At 37.1% G+C, this 24,962-nt stretch overlaps 1 protein-coding gene across 4 annotated transcripts in view; it reads left to right on the top strand.

The window, feature by feature from the left end:
- The window catches only part of SREK1 (splicing regulatory glutamic acid and lysine rich protein 1), a 58,422-nt gene that overhangs the window by 10,121 nt on the left and 23,339 nt on the right, over nucleotides 1-24,962 (top strand). For 2 of the 4 annotated variants that reach the window (XM_061189310.1, XM_061189311.1), the window contains exons 3-7: nucleotides 3,688-3,803; nucleotides 21,466-21,630; nucleotides 21,775-21,953; nucleotides 23,151-23,281; nucleotides 24,164-24,278. In XM_061189310.1, the coding sequence (XP_061045293.1) occupies nucleotides 3,688-3,803; nucleotides 21,466-21,630; nucleotides 21,775-21,953; nucleotides 23,151-23,281; nucleotides 24,164-24,278 (706 nt within the window). Of the gene's footprint in view, nucleotides 1-3,317; nucleotides 3,402-3,687; nucleotides 3,804-21,465; nucleotides 21,631-21,774; nucleotides 21,954-23,150; nucleotides 23,282-24,163; nucleotides 24,279-24,962 lie in introns of those variants that run through there. The other 2 variants (XM_061189314.1, XM_061189312.1) reach the window with 2 other exon arrangements.

The following is a 24,962-nucleotide window of genomic DNA, read 5'->3' on the forward strand; positions in this document are numbered from 1 at the left end:
GGAGTAAGTCCTGTAAGAGGAGATGTGCTGTGGTGCTGTGCTGTAAGCAGTCTTCTGTTTACTTCACTGATTGTATTCTTTCCTGGATGTTATAGAAACAGCATTATGAAAGAAGTGAGAAAACCATAGAAAAATATTGTAAGAAGTTTTTTTCAGTTTCTTTCAATTTGCTGTTTTTTTTTTTTTTAATGCAGACAGTAGTACTGTGAGATCCTAAGCCGTTTAAGTAATGTTTGATGTGTAATAGTTTCTTACATATTAAGCATTAGCTATTGTTAATGAAACATGTCACTTCAAAATAAAATATACTTTCATTATACTCGTCCAAATATGACCTCTTTTTGTTGTTGCGTGCATCTCAGATTTCTTTTTATAAATGTTAACACTTAGAAAAAGATAAGGTCAAACATAATAAGGGTGTCAGCCTAATCATCAGTCATAAGTTTATGTCCACATTTTCTGGTAGATGGATTTTGACTATTAATTTGGTTTTGTATGTTTTCTCTATGTGATATTTGTGCATTATTAGATGACTAGACTGGCCAAGGCAGACCTGTTACACTTGCCTGAGTTAGGCATTGTTTGCCATGCCACTAAACCTGCCGTCAAGTGAAACCTTCATTGGGGAAATGAGATCGGAGTCTGAACCGCAGAAGATGGACGCCCTGTCTCTGTTTTTTATTGTTTTACTTTAATTTCATTTCTTTTTCTTTATTTTGTCCCTTTTTTTTTGTTTTTGTTTTTGTTTTGTTAAATCTCTTTCACTTTAACTTGTGAGCTGGTTTTCCAGTTCTTTGTAAATGGTATTCCATTAAGGGTTCATAACATTGCATTGCAAATTATATTGGGAGATGATTAGTAGAGCTCATCCTTAACATAAAATAAATTTTCACAGTAAATTAGGATATGGTTTTGTGAAGCTCAATGCTAGTCTTAATTGGTGTTTATAAACTGATCAGGTACATTTTGTTCCCAAAACACTAAAACACTGATGAGATTCTTAGGAACACGTTTTGATCTCAGTGTAACATTTTTGCAGTTTTCTCCCAAGTCTGCATCTCTCATGAAGACCAACTGATAGCTTCTAATTTTCGTCCTCCTCCCTTAGAATTTTAGGCATACAAAATCATCAAGGAAAATAAGTAAATTTCTTATAACATTCTGGGGGTAGAGGACAAGAGGAGATTTTTCACTTTTATGATATTTATTATAGAAAATAGCATTTCTTTGATTTGGAAACACTTTTAATTGCCTACGTGGGGAATGGATATTTGAGAAACTGTTGAATACTTAACACTTGTGTGTGTATTTTTTTGCTTGAATTTTTTTGTTGGAAAATGTTCAGAGATTACTAGTTTCTAAATGGATTCTGAGATTAGGATTAGTGAGAGACATTGTTTTTTCTCTCAGTTGTTTTTGATGAGTACAGTTTGGGAAAAATGCTAAATGCTTATTTGTTTTATACTTTTATACACTCTGATAGTATTTGGAGGGTATATATGGTAGAATTCTATCTTGGAAATTAAGCAATGGAACTTTTTTCTTAAAGTATCTTTAATGGTAATTAGAATAAGTAAAAAAATTGTGCTTTTAGTTAGACTTAATACTTAATAATATTTTATTATACTGTGAGAGACAGTGAGAGGCAGACAACCTCCTGATACTATTTTTAAGCCAACATTGAATGACTTTATTATGTTAAGTAATCAACTTTTGGCCTGTATTGAATACCCATTTTGTTTGTGTGGTCTTTCATGTGGATAGTTTTGCTTATTTAATGGACAGGTAATATTAAATTGGGGACATTACTAGATTGGAACTCTTTGTTTTTTAGGTGCATAAATTAGGGTAGTGAAGCATAGGGTTTGTACCTTAGGACCTCAGTTGACTTATCAAGATGTGTACAGGTTTTACAAATATTAAAAAAAAAATACTTATTTTTAACAGATAAAGCAGGTCTGATAGTGATGTAAATAGTATATGTGAGTATACAGATAAATGTCTTAATGCTAATAACTAATAAATACAAAATAAATTATTGTTATTTGATGTCTTCAGTAAGGCCTTCCTGCCTTTTAATCTTTATGCATGTTAAAATCTGTGCTTATGCAGAATTTACTGAAATAATAAAATGACTTTGTTTTTGAAATTAGTAAATTAAGGTAATATAGACTTAGATGTTGCAAGCTTAGAAATAAGTAGGCATTTGCTAAAGCTAATAAAATGTAATTTTTGTATTTCTATAAATAAGGTGTAACCACTACTTAAAGCAAGCTTTAAAATTCGTCTTGAATTCCATCCATGTTTAGAAATATATTCAGATAATTTTTTTAGAGATTTATCCCTACACATGTGGTTGTGTTAAGTAGAATTTTTACCACTGAAACCCCGCGTGGTGCTTTTTTGAAAATTTACTCCATATGCTTTTCAATTTGGCATGACTTTGTACTTTAAATTACTTTTGAAGAATTCATAATGGAAACGTGTAGCCAAATACCACATAATTATGAGTAGTTCTGAAATTGCTATACATAGTCAACTTTTTAGAAATTTTCTTTTTGGGAAGGTTGAGAGAAAGGACCAGAAAAAATGTGTGAAAGTCGCAGTCCTTATCAAACTTAATTGATTAGAACTCAGTAATTAAATGTGGCAAATTGATAGACTTAATTCAGAGTAAATTTTCAGTTTTTTAGTCGTAGGGATTTCTTTTTCTTAGTGTCTAGGATTATTTTAATGTTATTGTTGTTGTTATTATTAGGCACTTAAGACGCTTATAAGCAAGACATTTAGGCATTAACCACCCCTCTTCAGATAAGTATACATAAATCGGTTCTAAAAGTCAGTAATTTAAGAAGTTTCCTGAGACTAGGGAACTTTTTTTTGTTAGTCATTTTCAAAAATGTTAGCAGTTTCCCAAGGCATATTATTTGGAACTGGATTCTTTTAGTCATCTCTGACATTGTTGGTGAGATGCCTTATTAACTGAATGGGTGTAGGCTTCCTTTCCAATTGAAGCTGATTACATGTGGTAGGCTTTTGTTTTTTTCTGTCTGCTTGAAATTAAATGGGATCTTTTGGAAGGTTATCAAAATTGTTTGCATCACAAGTAGGTAGTTTCAATTAACAGGATAGGGACACTCAGGAACAGATTTCAATTCGCACATATTTGTTTTTTTCTTTTTCTTTTTTTTGACTAATTTGGTTATTTGCCATTTCTGGGGATTAAACTTTAAAAAATGTTCTTCTTTTCTGTATCTGATGTTCTGTGTGCTATTAGTGATGCAGCCAACACGAACGGTTGTCATGTGTAACACAACTTTCGATCACCGCGAAAACACCGTCCTGGGAAAGCGTCCATGCTTGATATCGTTTGGTTCATGAACATTAAGTTTCCAGTACAGGTGACCCATAGCTCAAAGTGTTAAATAATTGTCTACATTATTCAATTTTTAAAATAATATTCCATTAATGAGATTGTTAGTCTTTGAAGTTTTGCTCACTTTTATTTTTCCTAGTAGAGCAGGGTAAAAGGAAAGACTTAAGTTCTTATTTATTTCTTTATACGGATCTGATAGATAGATTCATTTATTATTATTATTTTTTAAGTGCAAGGGTAATTGTAAAATCATAGTATAAAGTTTGTGTGGTGTTTCTGCTTTCTGTAATGTTTGGAACTTGCCTCTGCAGGTAAAATCCCAGAGGAAGCCAAAGCTCTCTCTCTATTGGCTCCTGCTCCAACCATGACAAGTCTGATGCCTGGTGCAGGCTTGCTTCCCATACCGACTCCAAATCCCTTAACTACAGTAAGTATGATACACTCTCTTCTAAAGGGAGTGATCATTTAACTGTGTAATTGGTTGAATAAAGAGCTTAGAAAGTTTTTGGTTTTTTTTTAAGAGCTTAGAAAGCTATTTCTATTTTAAGTATTTGTGTTTTTAAATGGAGAGGATTGGAAATGTCTGCTTAATTTTTCCCCCATGTTACTGACTTGAACTGCCTTTTGGAATTGCTTATGAAGTAATTGGGGATTCATTTAAATTTGAGAACTGAAATATACTATTCATTAGAAAATCAGTTATTGAAATTCAGCATTTTAGATAGCATAGGGAATTGGAGAATCTAGGTAACTATATTTCCCAGTTCAGGAGGACTAAATCCATTTGAAAAATATGAAATAATTTACACCGTTGGTAATGGGAAAAATATCTCAGAGAAGCATTTGTCTGATACTGAGAAAATGTAACATGGTAAAAACATGGCAAAAATATTTTTCATTAGCAGAATTAAATAGTAATTTAATGTCTCATTTGTGATTTCCAAGTGGTATCAAAAAAAGATTTGCTGTTACTGGGTTCTTAGTGTATATAAAAGATTCTGGTCATTTATTTTAAATAAGAGTCATTTTTCTTCAAAAATAAACCCAGGACAAATACAGAACTCACCTTAATTGAAAGCTGTGTTTTACTTTGTGGTACTGGGTTATTAGGGAGTGAACCAGTAAACTTTATGATTATAGTTTATCCAAGTTATAAAAGTGGTTTTTGAAACTTGGAAGTGCAAAATTTTAGTTTTTTCACACGGCACTGTTCTGCTGGAGACCTGTATTGTGATCCATGGGAGGAAAATGCATTTCACTTTTTATTTATTTTTTATTTTATTTTAACATCTTTATTGGAGTATAATTGCTTTACAATGTTGTGTTAGTTTCTGCCCTATAACAAAGTTGTGTTAGTTTCTGCTGAATCAGCTATATGTATACATATATCCCCATATCCCCTCCCTCTTGCATCTCCCTCCCACCCTCCCTATCCCACCCTTCTAGGTGGTCACAAAGCACAGAGCTGATCTCCCTGTGCTATGCATCTGCTTCCCACTAGCTATCTGTTTTACATTTGGTAGTGTATATATGTCAATGCCACTCTCTCACTTCGTCCTAGCTTACCCTTCCCCCTCCCAGTGTCCTCAAGTCCATTATCTACGTCTGTGTCTTTATTCCTGTCCTGCCCCTAGGTTCTACAGAACCATTTTTTTTTTTTAGATTCCATATATATGTATTAGTATATGGTATTTGTTTTTAGGTTTCTGATTTACTTCACTCTGTATGACAGAGTCTAGGTCCATCCACCTCACTACAAATAACTCAATTTCGTTTCTTTTTATGGCTGAGTAATATTCCTTTGTATATATGTGCTGCATCTTCTTTATCCATTCATCTGTCGATGGACACTTAGGTTACTTCCATGTCCTGGCTATTGTAAATAGTGCTGCAGTGAACATTGTGGTACATGACTTTTTGAATTATGGTTTTCTCAGGGTATATACCCAGTAGTAGGATTGCTGGGTCGTATGGTAGTTCTGTTTTTAGTTTTTTAAGGAATCTCCATACTGTTCTCCATAGTGGCTGTATCAATTTACATTCCCACCAACACTGCAAGAGGGTTCCCTTTTCTCCACACCCTCTCCAGCATTTATTGTTTGTAGATTTTTTGACGATGGTCATTCTAACTGGTGTGGGGTGATACCTCATTGTAGTTTTGATTTGCATTTCTCTAATGATTAGTGATGTAGAGCCTCCTTTCATGTGTTTGTTGGCAATCTGTATATCTTCTTTGGAGAAATGTCTATTGAGGTCTTCTGCCCATTTTTGGATTGGGTTGTTTGTTTTTTTGATATTGAGCTGCATGAGCTGCTTGTATATTTTGGAGATTAATCCTTTGTCAGTTGCTTCATTTGCAAATATTTTCTCCCATTCTGAGGGTTGTCTTGTCGTCTTGTTTATGGTTTCCTTTGCTGTGCCAAAGCTTTTAAGTTTCATTAGGTCCCATTTGTTTATTTTTGTTTTTATTTCCATTTCTCTAGGAGGTGTGTCAAAAAGGATCTTGCTGTGATTTATGTCATAGTGTTCTGCCTATGTTTTCCTCTAAGAGTTCTATAGTGACTGGCCTTACATTTAGGTGTTTAATCCATTTTGAGTTAATTTTTGTGTATGGTGTTAGGGAGTGTTCTAATTTCATTCTTTTACATGTAGCTGTCCAGTTTTCCCAGCACCACTTATTGAAGAGCCTGTCTTTTCTCCATTGTATATCCTTGCCTCCTTTATGAAAGATAAGGTGACCATATGTGTGTGGGTTTACCTCTGGGCTTTCTGTCCTGTTCTGTTGATCTATATTTCTGTTTTTGTGCCAGTACTATACTGTCTTGATTCCTGTAGCTTTGTAGTATAGCCTGAAGTCCGGGAGCCTGATTCCTCCAGCTCCGTTTTTCTTTCTCAAGATTGCTTTGGCTGTTTGGGGTCTTTTGTGTTTCCATACAAATTGTGAAATTTTTTGTTCTAGTTTTGTGAAAAATGCCATGGATAGTTTGATAGGGATTGCATTGAATATGTAGGTTGCTTTGGGTAGTATAGTCATTTCCACAATGTTGATTCTTCCAATCCAAGAACATGGTATATCTCTCCATCTATTTGTATCATCTTTAATTTCTTTCATCAGTGTCTTATAGTTTTCTGCATTCAGCTCTTTTGTCTCCTTAGGTAGGTTTATTCCTAGGTATTTTATTCTTTTTGTTGCTGTGGTAAATGGGAGTGTTTCCTTAATTTCTGTTTCAGATTTTTCATCGTTAGTGTATAGGAATGCAAGAGATTTCTGTGCATTAATTTTGTATCCTGCTACTTTACCAAATTCATTGATTAGCTCTAGTAGTATTCTCGTAGCATCTTTAGGATTCTCTATGTATAGTATCATGTCATCTGCAAACAGTGACAGCTTTACTTCTTCTTTTCCAATTTGGATTCCTTTTGTTTCTTTTTCTTCTCTGATTGCTGTGGCTATAACTTCCAAAACTATGTTGAATAATAGTGGTTAGAGTGGGCAACCTTGTCTCTTTCCTGATCTTAGTGGAAATGGTTTCAGTTTTTCACCATTGAGAGTGATGTTGGCTGTGGGTTTGTTATATATGGCCTTTATTATATTGAAGTAAGTTCCCTCTATGCCTACTTTCTGGAGGGTTTTTATCATAAATGGGTGTTGAATTATGTTGAAAGCTTTTTCTGCATCTATTGAGATGATCATATAGTTTTTATCCTTCAGTTTGTTAATATGGTGTATCACGTTGATTGATTTGCGTATATTGAAGAATCCTTGCATTCCTGGCATAAACCCCACCTGATCATGGTATATGATCCTTTTAATGTGCTGTTGGATTCTGTTTGCTAGTATTTTGTTGAGGATTTTTGCATCTATGTTCATCAGTGATATGGGCCTGTATTTTTCTTTTTTTGTGACATCTTAGTCTGGTTTTGGTATCAGGGTGATGGTGGCCTCGTAGAATGAGTTTGGGAGTGTTCTTCCCTCTGCTATATTTTGGAAGAGTTTGAGAAGGATAGGTGTTGGTGCTTCTCTAAATATTTGATAGAATTCGCCTGTGAAGCCATCTGGTCCTGGGCTTTTGTTTGTTGGAGGATTTTTAATCACAGTCTCAATTTCAATGCTTGTGATTGGTCTGTTTATATTTTCTATTTCTTCCTGGTTCAGTCTTGGAAGGTTGTGTTTTTCTAAGAATATGTCCATTTCTTCCAGGTAGTCCATTTTATTGGAATATAGCTGCTTATAGTAATCTCTCATGATCCTTTGTATTTCTGCAGTGCCAGTTGTTATTTCTCCTTTTTCATTTCTAATTCTATTGATTTGAGTCTTCTCCCTTTTTTTCTTGATGAGTCTTGCTAATGGTTTATCAATTTTGTTTATCTTCTCAAAGAACCATCTTTTAGTTTTATTGATATTTGCTATTGTTTCCTTCATTTCTTTTTCATTTATTTCTGATCTGATCTTTATGATTTCTTTCCTTCTGCTAACTTTGGGTTTTTTTCTGTTCTTTCTCTAATTGCTTTAGGTGTAAGGTTAAGTTGTTTATTTGAGATTTTTCTTGTTTTTTGAGGTAGGATTGTATTGCTATTAACTTCCCTCTTAGAACTGCTTTTGCTACATCCCATAGGTTTTGGGCTGTCGTGTTTTCATTGTCATTTGTTTCTAGGTTTTTTAAATTCCCTCTTTGATTTCTTCAGTGATCTCTTGGTTATTTAGTAGTGTATTGTTTAAGCTCCATGTGTTTGCAGTTTTTACAGTTTTTTTTTTCCTGTAATTGATATCTAGTCTCATAGCGTTGTGGTCGGTAAAGATATTTGATACAATTTCAATTTCCTTAAATTTGCCAAGGCTTGATTTGTGACCCAAGATATGATCTATCCTGGAGAATGTTCCATGAGCACTTGAGAAGAAAGTGTATTCTGTTGTTTTTGGATGGAATGTCCTATAAATATCAATTAAGTCCATGTTGTTTAATGTGTCATTAAAAGCTTGTGTTTCCTTATTTATTTTCATTTTGGATGATCTGTCCATTGGTGAAAGTGGGGTGTTGAAGTCCCCTACTATGATTGTGTTACTGTCGATTTCCCCTTTTATGGCTGTTAGCATTTTCCTTATGTTTTGAGGTGCTCCTATGTTGGGTGCATAAATATTTACAATTGTTATATCATCTTCTTGGATTGATCCCTTGATCATTATGTAGTGTCCTTCTTTGTCTCTTGTAATAGTCTTCATTTTAAAGTCTATTTTGTCTGATATGAGAATTGCTACTCCAGCTTTCTTTTGATTTCCATTTGCATGGGATATCTTTTTCCATCCCCTCACTTTCAGTCTGTATGTGTCCCTAGGTCTGAAGTGGGTCTCTTGTAGACAGCATGTATACGGGTCTTGTTTTTGTACCCATTCAGCCAGTCTGTGTCGTTTGGTTGGAGCATTTAATCCGTTTTACATTCAAGGTAATTATCAATATGTATGTTCCTGTTACCATTTTCTTAAATGTTTTGGGTTTGTTATTGTAGGTGTTTTCCTTCTCTTGTGTTTCTTTTTTTTTTTTTTTTTTTTAAACATCTTTATTGAAGTATAATTGCTTTACAATGGTGTGCTAGCTTCTGCTTTACAACAAAGTGAATCAGTTACACATATACATATGTTGCCATATCTCTTCCCTCTTGCATCTCCCTCCCTCCCACCCTCCCTATCCCACCCCTCTAGGTGGTCACAAAGCACCGAGCTGATCTCCCTGTGCTATGCGGCTGCTTCCCACTAGCTAGCTATTTTACATTTGGTAGTGTATATATGTCCATGACACTCTCTCACCCTGTCACATCTCACCCCTCCCCCTCCCCATATCCTCAAGTCCATTCTCTAGTAGGTCTGTGTCTTTATTCCCATCTTGCCACTAAGTTCTTCATGACCTCTTTTTTTTTTTTCCCTTAGATTCCATATATATGTGTTAGCATACTGTATTTGTTTTTCTCTTTCTGACTTACTTCACTCTGTATGACAGACTCTAACTCCATCCACCTCATTACAAACGCCTCCATTTCATTTCTTTTTATGGCTGAGTAATATTCCATTGTATATATGTGCCACATCTTCTTTATCCATTCATCCGATGATGGACACCTAGGTTGCTTCCATGTCCTGGCTATTGTAAACAGAGCTGCAATGAATATTTTGGTACATGACTCTTTCTGAATTATGGTTTTCTCAGGGTATATGCCCAGTAGTGGGATTGCTGGGTCATATGGTAGTTCTATTTTTAGTTTTTTAAGGAACCTCCATACTGTTCTCCATAGTGGCTGTATCAATTTACATTCCCACCAACAGTGCAAGAGTGTTCCCTTTTCTCCACACCCTCTCCAGCATTTATTGTTTCTAGATTTTTGGATGATGGCCATTCTGACCGGTGTGAGATGATACCTCATTGTAGTTTTGATTTGCATTTCTCTAATGATTAATGATGTTGAGCATTCTTTCATGTGTCTGTTGGCAATCTGTATCTCTTCTTTGGAGAAATGTCTATTTAGGTCTTCTGCCCATTTTTGGATTGGGTTGTTTGTTTTTTTGTTATTGAGCTGCATGAGCTGCTTGTAAATCTTGGAGATTAATCCTTTGTCCGTTGCTTCATTTGCAAATATTTTCTCCCATTCTGAGGGTTGTCTTTTGGTCTTGTTTATGGTTTCCTTTGCTGTGCAAAAGCTTTTAAGTTTCATTAGGTCCCATTTGTTTATTTGTGTTTTTATTTCCATTTCTCTAGGACCTGGGTCAAAAAGGATCTTGCTGTGACTTATGTCATACAGTGTTCTGCCTATGTTTTCCTCTAAGAGTTTGATAGTGTCTGGCCTTACACTTAGGTCTTTAATCCATTTTGAGTTTATTTTTGTGTATGGTGTTAGGGAGTGTTCTAATTTCATACTTTTACATGTACCTGTCCAATTTTCCCAGCACCACTTATTGAAGAGGCTGTCTTTTCTCCACTGTATATGCTTGCCTCCTTTATCAAAGATAAGGTGACCATATGTGCGTGGGCTTATCTCTGGGCTTTCTATCCTGTTCCATTGATCTATATTTCTGTTTCTGTGCCAGTACCAAACTGTCTTGATTCCTGTAGCTTTGTAATATAGTCTGAAGTCAGGGAGCCTGATTCCTCCAGCTCCATTTTTCGTTCTCAAGATTGCTTTGGCTATTCGGGGTCTTTTGTGTTTCCATACAAATTGTGAAATTTTTTGTTCTAGTTCTGTGAAAAATGCCAGTGGTAGTTTGATAGGGATTGCATTGAATCTGTAGATTGCTTTGGGTAGCAGAGTCATTTTCACAATGTTGATTCTTCCAATCCAAGAACATGGTATATCTCTCCATCTATTTGTATCATCTTTAATTTCTTTCATCAGTGTCCTATAATTTTCTGCATACAGGTCTTTTGTCTCCTTAGGTAGGTTTATTCCTAGGTATTTTATTCTTTTTGTTGCAATGGTAAACGGGAGTGTTTTCTTAATTTCACTTTCAGATTTTTCATCATTAGTATACAGGAATGCAAGAGATTTCTGTGCATTAATTTTGTATCCTGCTACTTTACCAAATTCATTGATTAGCTCTAGTAGTTTTCTGGTAGCATCTTTTGGATTCTCTATGTATAGTATCATGTCATCTGCAAACAGTGACAGCTTTACTTCTTCTTTTCCGATTTGGATTCCTTTTATTTCTTTTTCGTCTCTGATTGCTGTGGCTAACACTTCCAAAACTATGTTGAATAATAGTGGTGAGAGTGGGCAACCTTGTCTTGTTCCTGATCTTAGTGGAAATGGTTTCAGTTTTTCACCATTGAGGACAATGTTGGCTGTGGGTTTGTCATATACGGCCTTTATTATGTTGAGGAAAGTTCCCTCTATGCCTACTTTCTGCAGGACTTTTATCATAAATGGGTGTTGAATTTTGTCGAAAGCTTTCTCTGCATCTATTGAGATGATCATATGGTTTTTCTCCTTCAATTTGTTAATATGATGTATCACGTTGATTGATTTGCGTATATTGAAGAATCCTTGCATTCCTGGAATAAACCCCACTTGATCATGGTGTATGATCCTTTTAATGTGCTGTTGGATTCTGTTTGCTAGTATTTTGTTGAGGATTTTTGCGTCTATGTTCATCAGTGATATTGGCCTGTAGTTTTCTTTCTTTGTGACATCTTTGCCTGGTTTTGGTATCAGGGTGATGGTGGCCTCGTAGAATGAGTTGGGGAGTGTTCCTCCCTCTGCAATATTTTGGAAGAGTTTGAGAAGGATAGGTGTTAGCTCTTCTCTAAATGTTTGATAGAATTCGCCTGTGAAGCCATCTGGTCCTGGGCTTTTGTGTGTTGGAAGATTTTTAATCACAGTTTCAATTTCAGTGCTTGTGATTGGTCTGTTCATATTTTCTATTTCTTCCTGGTTCAGTCTCGGCAGGTTGTGCATTTCTAAGAATCTGTCCATTTCTTCCAGGTTGTCCATTTTATTGGCATAGAGTTGCTTGTAGTAGTCTCTCATGATCGTTTGTATTTCTGCAGTGTCAGTGGTTACTTCTCCTTTTTCATTTCTAATTCTATTAATTTGAGTCTTCTCCTTTTTTCTCTCGATGAGTCTGGCTAATGGTTTATCAATTTTGTTTATCTTCTCAAAGAACCAGCTTTTAGTTTCATTGATTTTTGCTATTGTTTGCTTCATTTCTTTTTCATTTATTTCTGATCTGATCTTTATGATTTCTTTCCTTCTGCTAGCTTTGGGGTTTTTTTGTTCTTCTTTCTCTAATTGCTTTAGGTGCAAGGTTAGGTTGTTTATTCGAGATGTTTCCTGTTTCTTGATGTAGGCTTGTATTGCTATAAACTTCCCTCTTAGAACTGCTTTTGCTGCATCCCATAGGTTTTGGATCGTCGTGTCTCCATTGTCATTTGTTTCTAGGTATATTTTGATTTCCCCTTTGATTTCTTCAGTGATGACTTCGTTATTAAGTAGTGTATTGTGTAGCCTCCATGTGTTTGTATTTTTTACAGATCTTTTCCTGTAATTGATATCTAGTCTCATAGCGTTGTGGTCGGAAAAGATACTTGATACGATTTCAATTTTTTTAAATTTACCAAGGCTTGATTTGTGACCCAAGATATGATCTATCCTGGAGAATGTTCCATGAGCACTTGAGAAAAATGTGTATTCTGTTGTTTTTGGGTGGAATGTCCTATAAATATCAATTAAGTCCATCTTGTTTAATGTATCATTTAAAGCTTGTGTTTCCTTATTTATTTTCATTTTGGATGATCAGTCCATTGGTGAAAGTGGGGTGTTAAAGTCCCCTACTATGATTGTGTTACTGTCGATTTCCCCTTTTATGGCTGTTAGTATTTGCCTTATGTATTGAGGTGCTCCTATGTTGGGTGCATAAATATTTACAATTGTTATACCTTCCTCTTGGATCGATCCCTTGATCATTATATAGTGTCCGTCTTTGTCTCTTGTAATTGTCTTTATTTTAAAGTCTATTTTGTCTGATATGAGAATTGCTACTCCAGCTTTCTTTTGATTTCCATTTGCATGGAATATCTTTTTCCATCCCCTCACTTTCAGTCTGTATGTGTCTTTAGGTCTGAAGTGGGTCTCTTGTAGACAGCATATATATGGGTCTTGTTTTTGTATCCATTCAGCCAGTCTGTGTCTTTTGGTGGGAGCATTTAATCCATTTACATTTAAGGTAATTATCGATATGTATGTTCCTATTCCCATTTTCTTAAATGTTTTGGGTTTGTTATTGTAGGTGTTTTCCTTCTCTTGTGTTTCTTGCCTAGAGAAGTTCCTTTAGCATTTGTTGTAAAGCTGGTTTGGTAGTGCTGAACTCTCTCAGCTTTTGCTTGTCTGTAAAGGTTTTAATTTCTCCATCAAATCTGAATGAGATCCTTGCTCGGTAGAGTAATCTTGGTTGTAGGTTTTTCTCCTTCATCACTTTAAGTATATCCTGCCACTCCCTTCTTGCTTGCAGCGTTTCTGCTGAAAGATCAGCTGTTAACCTTATGGGGATGCCCTTGTGTGTTATCTGTTGTTTTTCCCTTGCTGCTTTTAATATGTTTTCTTTATATTTAATTTTTGATAGTTTGATTAATATGTGTCTTGGTGTGTTTCTCCTTGGATTTATCCTGTATGGGACTCTCTGTGCTTCCAGGACTTGATTAACTATTTCCTTTCCCATATTAGGGAAGTTTTCAACTATAATCTCTTCAAATATTTTCTCAGTCCCTTTCTTTTTCTCTTCTTCTTCTGGGACCCCTATAATTCGAATGTTGGTGCGTTTAATGTTGTCCCAGAGGTCTCTGAGGCTGTCCTCAGTTCTTTTCATTCTTTTTTCTTTATTCTGGTCTGCAGTAGTTATTTCCACCATTTTATCTTCCAGGTCACTTATCCGTTCTTCTGCCTCAGTTATTCTGCTATTGATCCCATCTAGAGTATTTTTAATTTCATTTATTGTGCTTGTCATCGTTTCTTGGTTCCTCTTTAGTTCTTCTACGTCCTTGTTAAATGTTTCTTGCATTTTGTCTATTCTATTTCCAAGACTTTGGATCATCCTTACTATCATTATTCTGAATTCTTTTTCAGGTAGACTACCTATTTCCTCTTCATTTGTTAGGTCTGGTGTGTTTTGACCCTGCTCCTTCATCTGCTGTGTGTTTTTCTGTCTTCTCATTTTGCTTATCTTACTGTGTTTGGGGTCTCCTTTTCACAGGCTGCAGGTTCGTAGTTCCCGTTGTTTTTGGTATCTGTCCCCAGTGGCTAAGGTTGGTTCAGTGGGTTGTGTAGGTTTCCTGGTGGAGGGAACTAGTGCCTGTGTTCTGGTGATGAGGTTGGATGTTGTCTTTCTGGTGGGTTCGTCCACGTCTGGTGGTGTGTTTTGGGGTGTCTGTGGCCTTATTATGATTTTAGGCAGCCTCTCTGTTAATGGATGGGGCTGTGTTCCTCTCTTGCTAGTTGTTTGGCATAGGGTGTCCAGCACTGTAGCTTGCTGGTCGTTGAGTGAAGCTGGGTCTTGATGTTTAGATGGAGATCTGTGAGAGATTTTCGCCGTTTGGTATTACGTGGAGCTGGGAGGTCTCTTGTGGACCAGTGTCCTGAAGTTGGCTCTCCCACTTCAGAGGCACAGCCCTGATGCCTGGCTGGAGCACCAAGAGCCTTTCATCCACACGGCTCAGAATAAAAGGGAGAAAAAATGGAAAGAAAGAAAAAAAAGAGGATAAAATAAAATAAAATAAAGCAATTATAATAAAAAATAAGAAAAAAAATTATTAAGAGTAAATTTATTAAGAAAAAAAATTTTTTTTAATTTTTAAAAATAGATTTATTAATTTTTTATACTAAAAATAAGAAAAAAATTATTTAGAAAAAATTTATTAAGAAAAAAAATTTTTTAATTTTTTAAAATAAAAAATATGAAAAAACTTATTAAAAATTTTTTTAAAAATAGAAAATAAGGAAAAAATTATTAAGAAAACATTTATTAGGGAAAAAAAAAAAATTTTTAAGCCAAAAAAAAAAAAAAAAAATACGGACGGACCTAACCCTAGGACTAACGGTGAGAGCAAAGCTATACAGACAAAATCTCACCCAGAAGCATACACATCTACACTCACAAAAAAAAGGAAAAGGGGAAAAGTTAATATATCCTGCTCCCAAAGTCCACCTCCTAAATTTGGGATGATTCGTTGTCTATTCAGGTATTCAACAGATGCAGGCACATCAAGTTGTTTGTGGAGCTTTAATCCGCTGCTTCTGAGGCTGCTGGGAGAGATTTCCCTTTCTCTTCTTTGTTCGTACAGCTCCCGGGGTTCAGCTTTGGATTTGGACCCGCCTCTGCATGTAGGTCCCCTGAGGGCGTCTGTTCCCTGCCCAGACAGAACGGGGTTAAAGGAGCAGCTGATTCAGGGGCTCTGGCTCAGTCAGGCCGGGGGGAGGGAGCGGTACGGAGGAGGCGGGGCGAGCCTGCGGCGGCAGAAGCCGGCGTGACGTTGCAGCAGCCTGAGGCGCGCCGTGCGCTCTCCGTGCGCTCTCCCGGGGAAGTTGTCCCCGGATTACGGGAGCCTGGCCGTGGCGGGCTGCACAGGCTCCCGGGAGGGGCGGTGTGGAGAATGACCTGTGCTCGCCCACAGGCTGTTTGGTGGCGGCAGCAGCAGCCTTAGCGTCTCATGCCCGTCTCTGGGGTCCGCGCTGATAGCCGCGGCTCGCGCCCGTCTCTGGAGTTCGTTTAAGTGGCGCTCTGAATCCCCTCTCCTTGCACGCCGCGAAACAAAGAGGCAAGAAAAAGTCTCCTGCCTCTTCGGCAGCTGCAGACCTTTTCTCGTGCACCCTCCCGGCTAGTTGTGGTGCGCTAGACCCTTCAGGCTGTGTTCACGCAGCCAACCCCAGTCCTCTCCCTGGGATCCGACCGAAGCCCGCGCCTCAGCTCCCAGCCCCCGCCCGCCCCGGCGGGTGAGCAGACAAGCCTCTCGGGCTGGTGAGTGCTGCTCGGCGCCGAGCCTCTGTGCGGGAATCTCTCCGTTTTTCCCTCTGCGTCCCTGTTGCTGTGGGATCCGCGCTGATAGCCGCGGCTCGCGCCCGTCTCTGGAGCTCGTTTAGGCGGCGCTCTGAATCCCCTCTCCTTGCGCGCCGCGAAACAAAGAGGCAAGAAAAATTCTCTTGCCTCTTTGGCAGCTGCAGTCTTTTTCCCGGACTCCCTCCCGGCTAGCACCGAAGCCCGAGCCCCAGCTCCCAGGCCCCGCCCGCCCCGGCGGCTGAGCAGACAAGCCTCTCGGGCTGGTGAGTGCTGGTCGGCACCGCTCCTCTGTGCGGGAATCTCCGCTTTGCCCTCCGCACCAATGTGGCTGCGCTCTCCTCCGTGGCTCCGAAGCTTCCCCCCTCTGCTACCCGCAGTCTCTGCCCACGAAGGGGCTTCCTAGTGTGTGGAAACCTTTCCTCCTTCACAGCTCCCTCCCACTGGTGCAGGTCCCGTCCCTATTCTTTTGTCTCTGTTATTTCTTTTTTCTTTTGCCCTACCGAAGTACGTGGGGATTTTCTTGCCTTTTGGGAGGTCTGAGGTCTTTTGCCAGCGTTCAGTGGGTGTTCTGTAGGAGCAGTTCCACGTGTAGATGTATTTCTCATGTATCTGTGGGGAGGAAGGTGATCTCCGCGTCTTACTCTTCCGCCATCTTGCCCCTCCCTCCCTCTTGTGTTTCTTGCCTAGAGAAGTTCCTTTAGCATTTGTTGTAAAGCTGGTTTGGTGGTGCTGAATTCTCTTAGCTTTTGCTTGTCTGTAAAGGTTTTAATTTCTCCGTCAAATCTGAATGAGATCCTTGCTGGGTATAGTAATCTTGGTTGTAGGTTTTTCCCTTTCATCACTTTAAATATGTCCTGCCACTCCCTTCTGGCTAGCAGAGTCTCTGCTAAAAGATCAGCTGTTAACCTTATGGGGATTTCTTTGTATGTTAATTGTTGATTTTCCCTTGCTACTTTTAATATTTTTTCTTTGTATTTAATTTTTGATAGTTTGATTAATATGTGTCTTGACCTGTTTCTCCTTGGATTTTCCTGTATGGGACTCTCTGCACTTCCTGGACTTGGTTGACTCTTTCCTTTCCCATATTAAGGAAGTTTTTGACTATAATCCCTTCAAATATTTTCTCAGTCCCTTTCTTTTTCTCTTCTTCTTCTGGGACCCCTGTAATTCGAATGTTGGTGTGTTTAATGTTGTCCCAGAGGTCTCTGAGACTGTCCTCAATTCTTTTTATTCTTTTTTCTTTATTCTGCTGTGCGGTAGTTATTTCCACTATTTTATCCTCCAGGTCACTTATCTGTTCTTCTGCCTCAGTTATTCTTCTGTTGATTCCTTCTAGAGAATTTTTAATTTCATGTATTGTGTTGTTATCATTGTTTGTTTGTTCTAGGTTCTTTTTAAACGTTTCTTGTATTTTCTCCATTCTATTTCCAAGATTTTGGATCATCTTTACTATCATTACTCTGAATTCTTTTTCAGGTAGACTGCCTATTTCTTCTTCATTTTTGGTCTGGTGGGTTTTTATCTTGCTCCTTCATCTGCTGTGTATTTCTCTGTCTTCTCATTTTGCTTAACTTACTGTGTTTGGGGGTCTCCTTTTTGCAGGCTGCAGGTTTGTAGTTCCTGTTGTTTTTGGTGTCTGCCCCCAGTGGGTAAGGTTGGTTCAGTGGGTTGTGTAGGCTTCCTGGTGGAGGGGAGTGGTGTCTGTGTTCTGGTGGAGGAGGCTGGATCTTGTCTTTCTGGTGGGCAGGACTGTGTCCGGTGGTGTGTTTTTGGGTGTCTGTGAACTTATGATTTTAGGCAGCCTCTCTGCTAATGGGTGGGGTTGTGTTCCTGTCTTGCTAGTTTTGCATAGGATGTCCAGAACTGGAGTTTGCTGGTAGTTGAGTGGAACTGGGTCTTAGCGTTGAGACAGAGATCTCTGGGAGAGCTCTCGCCGATTGATGTTACATGGGGCCGGGAGGTGTCTGGTGGTCCAGTGTCCTGAGTTCGGCTCTCCCATCTCAGAGGCTAAGGCCTGATACCTGGCCAGAGCACCAAGACCCTGTCAGACACACGGCCTGGTATGTGCGGAGTCTCTTGTCTTTTGGGAAGTGTGAGGTCTTCTGCCAGCGTTCAGTAGGTGTTCTGTAGGAGTTGTTTTTTGATGTATTTGTGGGTAGGAAGGTGATCTCCAGGGCTTACTCCTCCGCCATCTGGAAGGTCCTGATCCGTAAATGCTTTTTAATGTAACATCTGATCATTTGAAATGGGCTTTCTAAAAATTTTATTTTGGGTATGTTTTGGTATATTTTAAGATTAATTCCTGGATCATCTTTTTTTCCCCCTCCTCAGAAAATATTGTCTTGCTATCTTGAAAATTTTTAGGTTTAATTTATCAAGAATATAAAGTTTTTATTATTTAATTTGTTGCTGTGAGGGGAAATGATTCCTTTTAATTCAGCTGTGGATATGTATTTTTATAAAACTTAATTCATGAAGAATAATTTTAGGTAGAAAACAGGGGAAAGGTGGCCCGTGATTTGGCTCCTAGCTACCTCTCTAACCTTTTTTTTCCTACTTGTTTTCCTGGCTCCCCTCTATTTCAGTCTTATTGGCTTTGTTGATTTTTGGATATGCCAAACATATTTCTGTCTTAGGGCTGTTGTACTTATTTATCTTCTGCCTAGAACATTTCTTTTCCAGACATTAAAAGGGTTTACAGTTTCATAAGAGTGAAACCTTTCATAAGGTTTCTTTCTTTTTAAAAATCACATCTCCAGGGAGGCCAAGGTTTCTGTGTCAGAAGGCACAAGTTTTATATCGGGAGTCAGGTCATCTTTATCTCCTCAAAGACTGAAAGGGCAACTTAAGTATTTAGGTCCTTTAGACCAGGGCTAGAAAGTAGGCTAATCTAAAGAAGGGTAGTTGTATTGTTGCAGTGCAGCCACATCCAGTAGAACTTTGTGCTATGATGGAGATGTCTGTATCTCTACTATCTAGTATAGAAGCCACTAGCAACATGTGGCTCTTGAGCACTTGGAATGTGACTAGTGTGGCTGAGGCACTGAATTTTAATTAAAATTCAAGTAGCCATATGTGATTGGTGATTACCATGTTAAATGACACAAGTGTCGAAGAATGGTATAGTGCAAAGAAGAGAGAGAGAGACAGGAAAAGTTTCTAAAAACAGGACTGAATGATCTTTAAATTTGAGAAACAAAGGAGTTGGATTAGATGATTTGGAAGGGCCCATTAGAGATCTATAATTGTATGTCCCAGTGGAGGAATTTGTAGGTCAAAGGGATTGACAGCTGGGAATACCTGGAAAGGCCTGTTTTAAATCCATGCAAAACTGACAAATAATAAGACTCATATTTGTGATTTAGCTTAATTGTATATAGTAATTCTCTTGCACTAGAAAAAAAATTTAAGGTATGACCCTCAATCATCTGTGAATGTTAGACTATCAAAGACATGGTAGGGGAAAAAGGAGTGTGATTAGACGCAACACTTGGAGAGAGGCTAGATCATTCACCTGTTTTGAACTAAGGTATTTTCTACAACATTATGATAACTTGAAATGGTGACAGCAAAAAATATAAGATCTGTTAGTAGCAAGGTACCACAGATTGTAATAAATACTATGAAGGAAAAAAACCAGAGTGGTGTAGTAGAGAGTAAATGAGGCTCTACATAAGGTGAGGGGAAGCCTCCTGGAGAGGGTGATTGACCTGGCGGTTGAAGGATTCAGCCAGCAGAAGCTAGGGGAAGAGCTTTCTAGGGCAGAAGGAATGCCAAGTGAGAAACCCTAAAGTGAGAAAAACTTGTGTGTTCCAGGTGCAGAATGGTTGTGAAGGCAGGGTGGCGGGGTGGGGGGGCAGCAGGGTAGTAGGTGTTTTGAGATTGGAGGGATAGATAGGGCACTGATGATGTAGGGCTATTTAGGCCACAGAAGGAAGTTTGAATTTTATTTTAAAGGGTTTTAAGCGGGGGTAAAACTTGATTTGACATGTTTTGAAAAGATCACACGTGGGTTGCTCTGATAAGCATAAGTGGTACTCATTTCATAAACTAGTATTTTCACCTTTAGGAAGTGTTATTACTTAACATTTGTTAAATTTTAGTAGTTTTGCAACAGTATAAGAATATATAGTCAGTTAACTTATTTGACTTAAATTGCAAAAGTGAAAATGAAAGTTGTAGTTTTTTTTCTTTTCCTTGAAAAGTCTTGTGAATTCTGCAAAATTTTTCATTTTCAAATTCTGAGATCTATCTTTTCAAGTTTAAATTCACATTAAAAATGTGTTTCTTAATGCTTGAACTAAAAACTGATTTTAGTAATGTTATGAAAGATCATTCAGAGGTTTTTATCTTTTTCCTACCATAGTATAAGTAAGGGTTTAATATTTTAGGTTTCTTTTCTTAGGTAAACTTTGTCCCTGTTTTAATTTTAGTCTGTGCATAGTGGTACCCTGGTTTTACCACTTGTTAGCTGAGTATCTTTGGGAAAATTATTTTCTGTAAGACTTTGTCTTGATCTGTGAAATTGGTGTAATAGTAATATCTATCTCTTAGAGCTGCTCTGAGAATTGAGTTAATAACCTAGCAAAAATTAGGTGCTTTGATTATTAAGTATTAGGAATTCACAGTGTTGTTGAATGCCCGAGGTACAGTTGATTCTCATTATTTGTGAATTCTGTATTTGTGAATTCACATACTAGCTAAAATTTATTTGAAACCTCAAAATCAGTACTTGCGGTGCTTTTGTGGTTATTCATCAACACAAATAGAATGATGAAAAAATTGAGTTGCTTGATATGTTCATTCCCAGATGAGTTCAAACAGAGCAACACTCTGCCTTCTTATTTCAGCTCTAATGGTGTAAATAACTTCTTTGTGTGGGGCGTGTCGAGTGTCATGTTTTTTACATTTTTGTGCTTTATGTTGGTGGTTTTGCTCTTTAAATTGGCCCCCAGCATAGTGCTAAAGTACTGTCTAGTGTTCCTAAGTGTTGGAAGCCTGTGATGTACCTTACAGAGAAAATTCTTACGTAAGATAAGGTTCATTCAGGCATGAGTTGATCATGCTGCTGGTCATGAGTTTAATGTTAATGAATCAATAATATATACTAACTAAGGTATTTTTAAACAGAAACACACATAAAGCAAGGTCATATATTTATCACTTGATGAAAGTGTTATGACCAGAGGCTCATAGGAACCTAGCCCTGTGTTTTTTCCCTAGGAGCAGCAATTTCAGTACTTAATAATTCAGTCTTCATGGCAAACTTTATTGGGCATAAGTACTACAAATAATGAGAATGGACTGTTTGTTTTTAGTGTCAAGTTTAGAAGTAATTAAAATACCCAGATAGTTAAGAAATATGTTGTATTTCTAATTACATTGAAAACTACTGTGACCTTACTCTGAATAATTCAGATATATACCTGGCTTAAATTAGGAGTCCCTAGTCTCTTCCCATTCTTACTGAGTTGATCAATATTCTTCAAGATTAGAGAATGGTAATTTTTGACACTAATAGAAAATATCTGCTCTGTTTTTTTTTTTAATTTTTTTATAGCTGGGTGTTTCCCTTAGCAGTTTGGGAGCTATACCAGCAGCAGCACTAGACCCCAATATTGCAACACTTGGAGAGATACCACAGCCACCACTTATGGGAAATGTGGATCCTTCCAAAATTGATGAAATTAGGAGAACAGTCTATGTTGGCAATTTGAATTCCCAGGTAACTAATATAAGAAGAAATTGAGTGGTGGGACCTCTTATTCCTTTCCCTTTCTTAAAAATCGTATCAACTGATAAAGTAGTATTTACCTGATTTTTTTAAAAGAAGAATATACTTTATTAAAGTGTTACTTTGTTTCTTCAGACAACAACAGCTGATCAGCTACTTGAATTTTTTAAACAAGTTGGAGAAGTGAAGTTTGTGCGGATGGCAGGTGATGAGACTCAGCCAACTCGGTTTGCTTTTGTGGAATTTGCAGACCAAAATTCTGTACCAAGGGCCCTTGCTTTTAATGGAGTTATGTTTGGAGACAGGCCACTGAAGTAAGAAACACTAAACAAAGAAATTTTAATGATTTTGAAAAAATTTTGTGGTTTTGATGTAATGAAGGTTTTTTTTTTCTTTTTAATAGTAATTGGCAATTTGTGGAAAGGAAGACTTTGTGTTAAGTATAAATGAAACACATGAGATATTTACCATTTTAGCCTTTAAATTAAAGTTGCATTTGAAAACATCTTATTTTCTATTTCATAAGGTCTAATTTAAAGTTAACATTTTTATACTGTACATATTGATTGTAGGTCTATTTCCATAAGCTTTAACAAGTTAGGTTGGTTTTGCATTATTACACTAGACTAATGGGCAGTTTAACATATGGGTAGAACTTACAATAATATAGTAATAAGAATTTTGGTAAATCCAAAATTTCAGGAAGAAAGTACCCAGAAATGTTTTAAATTATACCTTTTAAGGTTTGCTCACATCCTTGTTTGCAAAATGAAAAATTGATGTAGCCTTTCAGGTACTCAAGACCAGAAGTTCTATTTCATGCACATTATTGAGGCACCAATTTTATCTGAATTCTGTAGATAATTGCCTTAATTATACAGTTTGATCAGGAGTCTGCTATTAAGGGATAAGAAATTGTTCTTAGTGAATGCTGTCTTTTCACCATGGTAAAGTGAGACACACCAAATTCATTTATGTACATCAGAGAAACCACTGTTACCCATAAAGGAAGAGTTTTATCAGATTCCTCCCATATTTGAAGCTGTATGACTAGGCCATGGTCCAGGGTCGATTAAAATGGTGCACATGATATATAGGTTCCCTTTCATCCTCCCAGGGTGCAGAGGTTATCAACAAAATTTTATAATCTAAGAATAGAAGTAATGCATTTTAATATTGGTGTTACCATTTTAATTTATTATAACTCTAAGCTGTGAGGAAAAGCTGTTGTCCTGGTCTATTTAGGTTGTTAAAGAAGTTAGGTAGGGTTCAGTTTTTCTTTTTTTTCCCTTGCTTTTTGCCTTTGTTAGCAAGAGATGATGGCAGATGGGAATGAGGTAAATCATGGTTTTGAGGTTGGTTTTGGTTATTCTGTATTTAGCTATATTATTCTAAATGTGCTTTTGAGATGTCCTCAGATTTGTAAATATCTGTATCATATGAACAATTAGTTGTTTCATGTTTTGTAAAATATGGTGTGTATTTGTGATATGCTAATATTTTTAATTTAGAATAAATCACTCCAACAATGCAATAGTAAAACCCCCTGAGATGACACCTCAGGCTGCAGCTAAGGAGTTAGAAGAAGTAATGAAGCGAGTGCGAGAGGCTCAGTCCTTTATCTCAGCAGCTATCGAACCAGGTAAGGCCATAGCGTTGTTACATAGGTCATAGTTGAAGATCATAGAATCTTAGAACTGGAAGGAATTTTAGAAATTATCTGTTCAGTCCCTTCATTTTACAAACAAGAAGACTGAAACTCAAGAAAGAGTAAGTGACTTAACTAGTGTTAAAGGTTGAAGAACTATTTAGCACAAATATCTTTTTCCGTGATACTGAATTGAGGTACATTAGCTTGAGTTAATCAGTTCTTTATATTTTAATAGCAAAATCAGTATGCAGAACTGATTTGCTTAAAGCAAAGTGTAAATATTATTGTGAGGCTAAAGACAAGAATAAATATATTTTAAATGTTATGATTAAGCAGATTCACTTTTTCTTCAAAGTTTTAATTTTAAAAATAGAAAAGAGAGCCCATGAGTTAGGAAAAATACAGAGTCTATTTTAGCATGGTAAACGAACACCCTTTCAAACTTTTGTGTTGCTAACTAAAATTAGAAATCCAACCTAAAAATGTCTAGATGGTTTTTTACATTTGAGCAAATTTTCTAAATTAGCACTCAGAATTTAAGCTTCAATTCTAGGAAAATAAATGGAAAAAGGATTTAAAATCACTGTCATAGGAATTACAGACATGTTATAATCGTACATTATGGCAGCAACAAAATACTACGAACAGCTGTTTATAATCATCTGGTTTATATGTACTGCTGCAGGGTGGCTGCACTCAACGAGTTTATGCAATGACTTTCTTGGATGTTTCTGAAGGATAATTGCACAGGAGGAGGATGTACAGAGAGTAGGCCCCTTGCACTATATGTGGTACATTCCACTTGTGCCTGATTATTAACTGGGATCTTTAATTGTTCTGAGCTTACACTGCAAAGTGGTTTTTTCCTCCCAGAGTCTGGAAAGAACAATGAAAGAAAAGGCGGTCGATCTCGTTCCCACACTCGTTCAAAATCCAGGTCTAGCTCAAAATCCCGTTCTAGAAGGAAAAGATCACAGTCAAAACACAGGTGAGAATTTCTACTGTCATATTTAAATTTTTTCGGTTTTGTATTTACAGTGGTGAAGATTTCCTGAGTTTTTGTCCAAGTATCAGAGTGTAGAAATTTCACTGGTGTTCACCAGGGAGTATGGTTACCATTAGATATTGCTTTAATTGTAATGCTAAAGAATGAAGTTTTATCTAATTAATATATAATTTCAACTAATTTTTAGTTTTAGAAGTTGGTTTTCTATCTTAAGATGTTCTATTCCTGATTTTTCTAAGAGTAAACTAGTCTTTATACAGAACTGGCAGAAATCTTTCATTCTTCATATTGGGAAAAGGGAACATCTGATGCTGAAAATATTGCTGAAGTTGTTGCAGCTTTTTTGTTTTTTTCTTCCCCCACTTCCCTCAAGGTCTGGGGAGCACCACCCGAGATCTTGATTTCAAGTAGTTACCTTTCTCCAATACTGTGCGTCAAATGGGGTACTTTAAGTCTTTGTACTCTTGGTGATAAGAGCCTCTTCCACCCACTTTGAGACCTGAAACATAAGAGTAACTTGCAGCTTTAATTGCAGCTGTTGTATTGTGCTTAAGCTCTATTTCTGTTCTGTTTATCTTATTTTTGAGCATGGCTTTGTCATTTTGAAGTTCTTTTAAAATCTTTTGTGTTTGGTGCAAAGGGGATCTCAAGATATAAACTTGCAAC

The sequence above is a fragment of the Eubalaena glacialis genome, chromosome 4 (assembly GCF_028564815.1).
Source record: "Eubalaena glacialis isolate mEubGla1 chromosome 4, mEubGla1.1.hap2.+ XY, whole genome shotgun sequence".
In the NCBI taxonomy this organism is placed as follows: Eukaryota; Metazoa; Chordata; class Mammalia; order Artiodactyla; family Balaenidae; genus Eubalaena; species Eubalaena glacialis.